At 35.8% G+C, this 12,046-nt stretch overlaps 1 protein-coding gene across 1 annotated transcript; it reads right to left on the minus strand.

Annotated features, from left to right (window-relative positions):
• Positions 1 to 2,391: 2,391 nt before the first annotated feature.
• Positions 2,392 to 5,444, minus strand: LOC131156415 (putative pentatricopeptide repeat-containing protein At3g25060, mitochondrial). The gene is made up of 2 exons (XM_058110087.1): positions 3,158 to 5,444; positions 2,392 to 3,013 (listed from the first exon to the last, which is right to left on the minus strand). Exon 1 carries the CDS (start codon positions 5,405 to 5,407, stop codon positions 3,518 to 3,520), a length of 1,890 nt encoding a protein of 629 aa, XP_057966070.1. The 5' UTR covers positions 5,408 to 5,444; the 3' UTR covers positions 2,392 to 3,013; positions 3,158 to 3,517.
• Between the last annotated feature and the right edge of the window lie 6,602 nt (positions 5,445 to 12,046).

Consider the following 12,046-nt stretch of genomic DNA (forward strand, 5'->3'; position numbering starts at 1 on the left):
AGAATGACAAACAAAATAATATATTATGGTATTATCAGTATTTATGCTAGTAAAACATTTTACGTTTGGGCGAGGCAAACTCTTCACCCGAGGGCTTACTGAGAAAGATGAGTGCCCTGGTTGTATCAGGTGTAGCAGTAGGCTGCATAACGTGTTAGGGCAGAGAGAAACTACTTGTATGGGTGGGTAGATTTCCTTATTCTTGGGAGCTTTCGTTAGTAAACTTTTGTATGAACAGTGTGAGTACGAGATTAATTTATCAGTTGAAAGCTTACTGAGTAAGATGATTGCTCTGGTATGCTTTAGTTATAACCTTTGGGTTGCCTAAAATATCAGAGCAGAGGGGTGCTACTTGTATGAGTGGGTAATCACCCCTATCCTTAGGTAATCTAGTGGGTAAAATGCCTTACATGTGTTTGAATAGGGTCAGAAAATTATTTCAAAAATTATGTTAATGATTTGCATATGATAAATAATATGTTATATACAAACCTCATGTTGATCACACACTGTTTTAATATATCGTTTCTTCTCTTACTGAGATGTGTTTCACCCAAATATGAATTTATCTTTTTCAGGACCTCCACAAGATCGAACTTAGAGAGCTCGACCTGTTATAACACTTTTGAGGAAAATGGTATAATTTTGATAATATTTTGGGATGTAAATATTTTATATTTTATATTTTATGTTTTAAGTCTTCTGAGAAATGGATGGTTGTGAAACATACTGGTATTTGTGAATACTGGAAGTATAGGTTATGTTTTGGAGATATGTATATATGTGAATACAGGTGAAAACATGGTTTATTATGGTGTGTAGATAGATTTAAAAAACTCAAGTATTATATTGGTTAGAAGATTATAATTATGTTTTCCGCTGCATAAATGATATTGGAATGTGAATTATCAGGTAAATGAATGGATTAGTAGCACTTCAGGCCCACGTAGAAGGTCGAGGTGTTACAGTCATTGCTAGCATGCCTGCAACTTGTACACCGATGTTATTATTATTTATTATTTTTATAATAATTACTGTAAGATTATTATTTTTGCCTTTTTTATTATCATTATTACTGTTTTTGTTTTTATTTAATTATTCCTTTTGTTCTTGTTATTGTTATTATAATTTTAATAGTAATAAATATTCTTATTAGCTGTTATTATTGTTATTATAACTATTAATAGTTATTGTTTTTATAATAATAACAATTAATATTATTATTTGTTGTCTTTGATTATTATTATTTTTTATTATTTTCATAATAGTGATTACTAATAGTGTAAATATTATTTTTTATTTATTACTATTTTTATTATTTTAATAATTATTATTATCCTTAAAATAATAATAATAATAATTTTTTCCTTTATTATTATTGTTCTTGTTATTATTATTTTATAATAATTATGTTTATTTCAATTATTATTACTTATTATTTATTATTATTATTTTAATAATTATTATTCTTAAAATAATATTAATAATTATTTTGGCCTTTATTATTATTTTTTATAATAATAAATATTATTGTTATTGCAATTAAGATTAATTATTATTTTTATTATAATAGTAATAATAATTAGTATTATTAATTGTTGTTTTTAGAATAATTTTTATTATAAAATAAGTCTCATTCAATGGAATAAAGATCAATTCCAGTCTATCTAGAGTAGAATCATGATATTCCTGTTGGCAATAATCGTATTTTAGTATCGGTAACTCAAACATATGAATGCGATTTCATTTTTGAAATTTATTTCTATTCCAAGATTAATTTACAAACCCAATGAGGGGTTAAGATTTGTTGGTGGGGAGAGCAATAAAAGGAGGTGAATTAGCAAATAAATGATTTTTAATTTATTAAATTCGAATATGTTGCCTTATATTAGAATAATATTAGTAAAATATACTTAAAATACGTAAAAATATTTTCATAGTATATGAAGGTATTTATCTTAATATTACAGGATTATGTTATTGTATAATATAAATATTGTTATTTTCATATGAAAATATAATAATAATATAATATAATACTTCTTACTCTTTTTTATATTATAGTAGTTCATATTTTAGGCACCTAAATAATGTGTGATAATAATATATCATATGGTAAAATATGTTATAATATTGTTTTATTTATGTAAAACGAAAAAAAATATGGTTAGTAATACCATATATTATAATATAACTTATTATTATTATTATTATTATTATGAATTTATAACATAATAATAATAATAATACTTTTTTTTTTTTTTTAATAAACAACAGTTATTATTGTAAATATCGTACTAGGAATGTTTATAATCAAATATGCAAAATAGTGAGGTAATTTAGTCTAAAAAAACAGTAAGATACCTATGAAAATACAAAAAAATTCATAGCTGATAAAAAAGAGAAATGTTTGGTTCATTTCTGAGGGAATGCGTGTTTAATGACACACCATTTTTAAAGCCTTAGTCCACAAGCAGCCAGTGAGGGCGAGCCTCACTAAAGCTCCTTTTTCATTCAATACCCAATCTCCTAGGTAGGCTCAGGGAAATGAAACCCACTCGGACCATTAAAAATGAGAGAGAGCATACCAAACGGTACAAACAGGCTAACGCCCCAGAAATTCCAAAGCCCTAGTCCACACGCAGCCAGTGAGGGAGAGGCCTTCTCCCCCAGGTGAGTATCATGCCAGAACATGGCAGCACTTGAAAATCTCCCTGCCCCATTCAGCAGCAATTCTTACTAGACTTGACTGACTTCCAGAGGCATGCTGCCACTGTTTGGAGGAACAAGTCACGTCTTCCATTTTGACAAATATCTCAAATCCAGCTGAAGAGTATGGTTATGGCCTGAATCCACAGACGGCTGAAGCAGATAATTTTAATTTTGTACAAATTTCTACTATACATGGAAAATTGGGCAAGATTAGAGATGAAACATGCGATACCATTCCAAATCATCTACTGGTTATTGAGTGTCATTCTTCCTTGCAACAGCTTTGCTAAATCCCTGGAAGCTGCAGAATGCAATCAAGCACTTGGCTGGTTAACTCTTTTCATAAACCCTGTGGGCTCAAACGATTCTTCAGCTAAGAAAATTATGTTCTTGTCTTGAGACTTGTGCACATGAGCTATCGCAAACAAAATGAGAGAAAGCAAACCTCGCATGCCCATGTTTATGGGTTGTCACTGCAAGAGCACACTGAATCCTTGGAGTTAAGAATTCACTTCGCATCTCTCATCCATATTTTTGAAGATGAGCCTCTTTTTAAATGGGAATTCTCATGCATACTGAATTTCTATGTGATCACTCATTCCGTTCCAGGCCCTTCCCAAGAGCTTCAAAAGCAATAGTGCCTCAATAGTTACACTTCACATATCTCATTCACAATTTTGAAGAAGAGCCTCATTGTCACATGGCAATCCCCGCACAATCTGAAGTTCAGTTGTCTGGTTCCAGGCCCTGGTTAAGAGCTCAAAAAGCAATAGCAGGCGTCCAACTGTGGCTATACAACAATTTTCTATTTGACTTCTGCTTCAAGGTCTTGCAGCACAAATTCAGTTTCTGAGACATAACCCATAGCTCTCATCTCATGAGCCAAATTCCTCAAGGTTTGCACAACCTCTTCAAATTGATAATGGCTCTTATCCTCCATGAGAAAAGCCTGGAGCTTCCCATTTGCCTCTACTGCACTGTATCCCGGCACTTTCTTCAACCCTGTCTTTTTCATTACATTCCTCACCCCAGCTACTTCCTTCCACATCCTTGCCGTGGCAAAGAAGTTTGACACAAGAGCATATATTCCTGAGTCATCTGGTTTTAACTCGAGAACTTTCTTCGCCACCTTCTCTCCAACCAACAAATTCTTGTGATTACAACAACCTGACAGGAGGGCAACCCAAATGGCAATCCCAGGTTCACTTGTCATGGACTCTACCAGCTCATAAGCCTCTTCCACTTGTCCTGCTCGAGCCAATAGATCAACCATACAAGAATAATGCTTCTCAGTTGGTTGGATGTTATTTTCTCTGAGAATGAGATTAAACCAGTATCTACCTTCATCCACTAGACCCGAATGACTAAGAGCGGAAAGAAGAGAAGCGAAAGTTGAATGATCAGGTTTTAAGTCTACCTCTATCATTAAGCGGAAGAGAGAGAGAGCTTCCTCTCCATGTCCATGAATTCCATATCCAGAAATCATTGCATTCCAAGAAATTGAATCCCTATAACTTACCATATCAAACAGGGCACGGGCACAAGACAGGTTTCCACATTTCGCGTACATGTCAATCACTGCAGTAGCTGAGATTTGATCAAAATCAAGCTTTCTCACAATATATCCATGTATTGATCTACCCAATTTCAAAAAGCCAACTTGAGCACATGCTAGAAGAGCACTCACAAGGGACACCTTATCCGGGGTGAATCCAGAACATTGCATTCCTACCAACAATTCAAGGGCTTTTCCAGCAAAACCATTTTGGGCAAAGCCAGAAATCAATGCACTCCATGAAATGACATTCTTATTTCTGATCTTTTTGAAAACAAGGGATGCAAGCTCCAAATATCCGTTCTTAGCATACATATCCACGAGGCTGGTTTGAACTACAATGTCCATAGGAAGGCCTTTTCGAATCATATGTCCATGAATTGAAAGACCCGCCTTTAACTCACCAAGATTAGTACAAGTCTGAATCAATCCCACCATCACAACCATATCTCCTTCCATCTCCTCCTTTTGCATCCGCCGGTATATATCAACCGCTTCACTTGCCCGGCCACTCTGTGCAAAACCCGTTATCATTGTTGTCCAGCAGACAAGATCCCTCTTCGGCATTTTATCAAACACAGCCAGCGCCTCATCCATCTTCCCACATTTCGCATACAGATTCAAAACAGACGATGCAACAAACACATCATACTCGTACCCACAATCAACCGCTCGGCATCGAACTTCTTCACCCATTTTCAAGTCCAGCGTGCTCGCACACGCCTTGAGCGCAACAGTAAACGTCGAGCTGTCCGCTCTACCTCCTTCCACAACCATTCGATGATAAAGACTCAAAACATCTGCGGGGGAACCCATGCGAGAATACGCAACCATGATGGCATTCCAAGCATCCACCCCTCGTTGAGGCGATACTTCGAACACTTGGTGGGCTGATTCGATGTCTCCAACACGACCATATGATGCTATTAGTCCGGCATTGAAGGATCCACGGCTGAAGATGCCAGTCAAGATCATGAGGGCGTGGGTTTCAGTTACCGATGCTCTGTCTTTACAGGCTAAGAGTAGAGGTTTGAGGCGCTTTGGCCATGGAGTCAACCGCATGTATGACTCGGGGAAGTAGACCTCTAATGGTCGGCTTGACGCGCCGAAGATGGAGAGGGGCCAACAAGGTTCGCTCATTCGCTGGAGTCGTGAAAGCTGCGTCGAATTTTTTAATTTTATTATTTTTATATTGCATGTATCATATAATATATATTTTATAAATATATTTAGTATTATATATGCATTATATATATGTATTTAATATTAACTTATAATTGAATGGAACTTAAGTCAAAGTGTTATGAACTTGTAATCGAATTAAGTTCGAGTTTAACAATTATGAAATCAATCTAATTCGAGTTGAGTTTTAAGTTTAATATTATTAGATCGAGCTGAGTTTGAGTATTTTACTTGCCGTTTTGATTCGACTCAAATACACTTCTAATCCCCTTCAAATCTACTTTCTTTAGTGTATCAACACTCCTTACAACTCTATCGGTGCACAAAAAAATTCATGTTTTGATTGCAACAATTGCACAAATAAAGACATTCAGACAAAGAGAAAGATAAGAATTAATAGGTTACAAGGATCATAATAAGGGCAGTGTTAAAGTGAGCTCGGTGCTCAACCTACAAGCTAGATTTCCCAAATGCCACACAACGCTGTTCGAGAAACCTAATGAGCGAGGCTTGTAATGGGCAAAAGGTAAAATCTTCTTTGAATACTTGAATGGTCGAATCCCTGTTTCTTGTACTTTCTTTAGTGTATCAACACTCCTTACAACTCCTTTATCAGTGTACAAAAAAAATTCATGTGCAGATTGCAACAACTGCACAAATAAAGACATTTGGACAAAGAGAAAGATAAGAATTAATAGGTTACAAGGTTCATGATAAGGACAATGTTAAAGTGAGCTCAATGCTCAACCTACAAGCTAGATTTTCCAAATGCCACACAATGCTATTTGCGAAACACAATGAGCGAGGCTTGCAATGGGCAAAAGGTAAAATCTTTTTTGAATACTTGAATGGTCGAATCCCTATTTCTTGTACTTTTTTTTAGTGTATCAACACTCCTTACAACTCCTTTATTAGTGCACAAAAAAAATTCATGTGCAGATTGCAGCAATTGCACAAATAAAGACATTCGAACAAAGAGAAAGATAAGAATTAATAGGTTACAAGGTTCATGATAAGGACAATGTTAAAGTGAGCTCGATGCTCAACCTACAAGCTAGATTTTCCAAATGCCACACAATGCTATTTGCGAAACACAATGAGCGAGGCTTGCAATGGGCAAAAGGTAAAAGCTTCTTTGAATACTTGAATGGTCGAATCCCTATTTCTTGCATGTAATTGAAAACCCTCCAAAGGGGAAAATTGGGTACACATATTCTAAGTTATAAAATTACATATTTTTTTAAAGCTATAAAGTACAAATATAGGTATGAGATACTATTATGACATCATGCATATATATGAACAAGAAAAATCTTTGAATTATATGATATGAGTGGGCAAATTTGATATTTATATAATTGTATAAATAAAAAATTTAGGACAAAAAATAATGATTTTCCCTAGGATTTGATGACTTTCCCTAGGATTTGATAAAAGACAGATTTTTCCTATCGCTTTGAAAGTTCCATAGTCACAAAAAAATTTGACAAAAAGATATATCTTTTTTAAAGTTTTCACAACTCCCATGATATTCACTTAACTTTTAATTTTTGGGACAATTATACCTATTGAGCATAGTGTATAGTTTTAGTCCCATATTGGAATGTTAGGATAACCTCACTCTCTTGTATAGCTCTATATATATACATCTCAAAGATGTAAGCAAAATACACTAAGTGATATTCACTTTCTCTTATATAACTCTTTTTTACTTTCTTCTTGGTATCAAAGGAAGGTTGGGTTCCTTGTTTAAGGTTTAGGTTCTCAATTGAGCCGTATGCTCTGCACCCACCACATATGTGGAGCTTGTGCATTAGAAAACTTTATTGATAGTAGGTTGAGTTGTATTGTAGAGACCCAAAGAATTATAGAAATTAAGTAAATAAAATAAAGGAGAGAAAATGATTTTTCAAAAGGGAATCAGAAGGGTTTCGTCGACGAGCGCGGAGTGTTTGTCGACGAGCAGTCTTCTTGGGATCGTCGACAAGGTGATGTGTCTCGTCGATGAGAATTCACCAAGAGGGTTATTCTAAAGGCCCAAAATTCCTCGATGAGGGTCGGTGCTCATCTACGAACCTCCTTCTTGGACTCGTCGATGAGGCGTCGTGGCTCGTCGACGAGGCCACAGGGACAGCACTCTATAATAGGTTCAAATTACATATCCAACGAGGAAACCTGCATGCAAACACCTTCTTTCTCTAAAAATTCTCCCCTCTGACTTCTCTCTAGGTTTTTGGCTTCGTTCTTCGCTGGTTTGACGATCAGAACCCACCACGCTACTTCTGGAAAGATTCTCTTCAAGTCTGCTAGAGTAGTTCGTTGGTTAGGCCAACTTGGGCACCATCCTAAAATCTAGGTAAGTTGGTTGTTTTAAGTTTTATAAGGTATTTGGGGTTTCTGGAGTGAGAAAAATGCTTTAGATAGAATAATACTGAAGTTTTGTTGGGAAAAATGTAATTTCAGGGTGTTAAGCTGGGGAACACACAAGTGTAGGTTTGGTTTAAATTGTGAGTTTCTCTGTAAGCTAGGTAAGGAAATAAATTAAGTCATTCTTTGTCATGAAATTATTTACACAACATTTATTTTCAGGAAAATATGTATGTCATAGAACTATGTTTGGGAATACTGCCGTTGAACAGGAAAATGATTTTAACACATTTTATAAGACAATATGATTTCAGAATAAATTATGAGTTTAGAAGGCTACTTACATTTTTGTGGCATGAGTATAATATTTAAATGAAAATTATGTTATATTAAAATATTATGATTTTGTTTTCCAAGATAAGCAAGTTATAGCAGTTTTCAGGAAAAACCTAAAAACAGTACATGAACTATGGTTTTAAGATTATGTTAAATAGTGTAAGAATTTATGTTTATTATGTTATGAATTATGTCGGCGTAAATGTTGTGATTTTTACATTATGAATTATGCCGGTGTAAATGCTATGATTTTTACGTTATGAATTATGCAGGCGTAAATGCCGTAATTTTTACGTTATGAATTATGTCAGCGTAAATGTGACGACTTGCTTAATTTCCATTTTTTTTTTTATATTACAAAATCACAACCCTCAACTCAGCAGATCATAATTCACCTGGACTCATGGGTACCAGGGATACATCAGAAGACATAATGGAAGCCTAAGCAGCAGGAAACATGCAATCACAATATTATAAATACGAAAACATCCATCACATTACCATAAATACCAGAGTCACTATATCCACTGTATTTTAGTATATACATAAAAAAAAAATAAAAAAAAATCTAGGGACATTTCCCACAAAATCCGACTGTCCCTACTAAAACTTACCCTTCAAAGAGGGCAGACAAACAACACTAGATCAGCGGGGCTTTTCCCACTCTCCTATTTGGGGCTCCTGAAAAGTTTATAAAATTTTGGGGCCAGACACCTCTCAGTAAGGGAATAAACTAATACCAGTGTGTGGCAACATGAGTATTCCATGTTATACATATATCATACAGAACATATTCAGTAACTATTTTGTCAAATCTGGGAAAACATATATATCATCAAAACATGACACAACATACTGCATTTTCATAAACATATTTCATCTCATATAATAATAATACAAAAACATTCTTGGTAGTTTACCTAGCTATTATCATGTATTACCCCCACATGATTGGGTTGTGTGGCCCAAAGGCGGGACCTGATAATGGTTGGCCAACCACTACTAAGTCAAAAATACAGTCTGTAAGTCTAATGGGTCTGCTAGACCTGGTCCGTACACCAGGGGCGCTCACACACTTCTTAAAAACCACATCGGCCATCTAATCACACACCACTCTGTACAGCAGCGTTAACACAGATGTCATGATCATGAAGACCATGGACATATAGCAACGGTATCGTGCAAGTGCTAGCTTAGACCAAGCCAATTAGGTTCTGATATCATATAACATATACTGAAACTTTGATACATGAATATTTCATATCATTAATTATCAATCAATCATATCATTTTGCATATATACGTATATCATGAAAATCATCGGCCTATACACCGGTATTACACATTTTACCATAGCTCGGCCCGTACTCCAACAAATCATATCATAGTACAACCCGTACGCTGGAAAATCACATCCATAGCTCGGCCCGTATGCCAGCAAATCATATTCATAGCTCAGCTCGTACGCTGGTAAATCACATCCATAACACGGCCCATACGCCGGCAAAATATATCCATAACTCAGCCCGTATGCTGGAAAATCATACACATAGCACGACCCATACACCGACAAAACATATAAAAATCTTGGCCCGTACGCCAGTTTTCCATTATAAAAATCCATATCAATAACACATTCCAAGAAAACAATATTTCATAATAATTTCTACTTATGCCACACTAACAGGTTTTCCGCATATTTAACATACCATTATTTTTAACAGTATTTTTTCAAATATAAATCATATATAAATATATTTATTTTCCTGAAATCAAATGCTATAACAATATACATATTTTTCATAAAATACTAGTTTAGTTTATCCCTTTACCTGATTCCTGAAAAATCCTTAAGAAAATTTGTCCCGCACCTACAGGGTTCCCTGTTCAACACCCTGAAAACGGAATTTCCCAGAACTAAAGTTCAGTATTCCTATGCGTACTATGCTTTCTTCAACTATCAAAAATCCAAATATTGAGTAGAAAACCTTACCCTAGATTTGGGATGGTCTCCAACTCAACCCCACCGACGATCCGCTTTGGTAGACTTGTAGAGAACTTTCCTAGGAGCGTCGTGGTGGCTTCAGATCATCAAACCAGCGGAAATTTGGCCTGAAATCGAAGAGAGAAGGAAGAGAAACCATGTGAGGAGAGAGAGAGAGAGATTCGGCGCAGGAAAAATGATTGAAAATTACATTTAACCCTATTTATACTGCGGGATTCGTTGACGAGCCACATCACCTCGTTGACGAGTCCTGTAGAAAGTTCGTCGACGAACTTCAACCCTTGTCGACAAATTTCAAGCTTCCAAAAATGCTCTCTCGGTATCTTCTCGTCGACGAATCCTAGCCTCGTCAACGAGCTCCTATTATACCCTCGTCGATGAGGAGCTGAAAAATTCCTCGGGATTTTCCTTTCCAAAATGTAATGTCGTCGACTGCCTCCTTCTGTTTCCAGTTTCCATTTCCCTTTCTTTTATTATTTAAGTACCATTATTCTTCGGGTCGTTACGGTAAATGCCGTGATTTTTACGTTATGAATTATGCTAGCGTTGACGCCGTGATTATGTATGATATGTAAGAAATCATGAAATATGTTTATGTCAAATATTACTCTGAAATACGAAACAACTATATTTTAATATGGAATGTATTATATGTTATAAGAACCCGGATTGCTTAGTTAAGTTTTATGAAGCACAATACCATAGCTGCAGAGACCCGAAGAATTATAGTAATTAAATAATAAAGAAAGTGGAGAAAAGGATTTTTCAAAAAGGGCAGGGTCTCGTCAACAAGTGTAGAAGTGCTCGTTGACAAGCAGGGATCTTGGGCTCATCGACGGGGACGTGTGTCTCGTCGACGAGAACTTACCGAGAGATTGTTTTCAGGGCCTGAAACTCGTTGATGAGGAGAAGGTGTTCGTCGATGAACCTCCTTCATGGACTTGTCGATGAGGAGATGTGGCTCGTCGACGAGGCCACATGGACAAGAACTCTATAAAAAGCCAAAAAAACCGTCTTTGTAGAGACCCAAAGAATTATAGTAATTAAATAGTAAAAGGAAAAAAGGAAGAAAAGGAAAATTCCAGAAAGAGACTCACAGGGTCTCGTCGATGAATACGGGGTTCTCATCGACGAGCATCCTTCTTGGACTCATCGACGTGGACACGTGTCTCATCGACGAGAATTTATTGAGAGGGGGTTCAGCAGAACCTGATGTTCGTCGATGAGGAATTCGGATTCGGTGACAAACTCCCTTTAAGGACCTCTCGATGAGGTGACGTGTCTCATCGATGATTCTAGGATTATAAATATGCCTAATCTGGGTTTTATGTGAGAAATCGTGCAGCAAACCCCTTCTCCCTCTAAAAACCGACCCTCTCCCCTTCTCTCTACGATTCCGACTTCGTTTTTTGCCAGTTTGATGATCGAAAGCCGCTGCGCTACTCTTGGAAAGATTCTCTTCCACTCTGGTGGAGTAGATCGTTAGTTAGGCCAACTTGGGCACCATTCCAAAATTTGGGTAAGTTGAATATTTGAGTATTTTCAGTTTTATCAGACTTATTTGAGTCTAGATTTTAAGTTATATGGGAATATACTGGAGTTTTGTGGAAAAAAATTAGGATGTTATGATTTCAGGACTAAGGTGTTTTTGGGACCCTGTAGGCATGAGTTGAGGACCCAATGAATATTTTTAGGAGCCTAGGTAAATTATAATTTAGAAAATTTATGAGTATGTAGGTTTAGGGAAATATAGTTGATTTATTGGAAATATGTATATATGTATTATTTCAGGATTTTGGGGATAATACGCCGTGAGCGTGAGGATAAAGTTGGAGGCGAGCCTCCCAGCCAGTTAAGTAAGGGAAATATACTATGCTAGTAAATTCAAA

This window comes from Malania oleifera, chromosome 5 (genome assembly GCF_029873635.1).
Source record: "Malania oleifera isolate guangnan ecotype guangnan chromosome 5, ASM2987363v1, whole genome shotgun sequence".
Lineage (NCBI taxonomy): Eukaryota > Viridiplantae > Streptophyta > Magnoliopsida > Santalales > Ximeniaceae > Malania > Malania oleifera.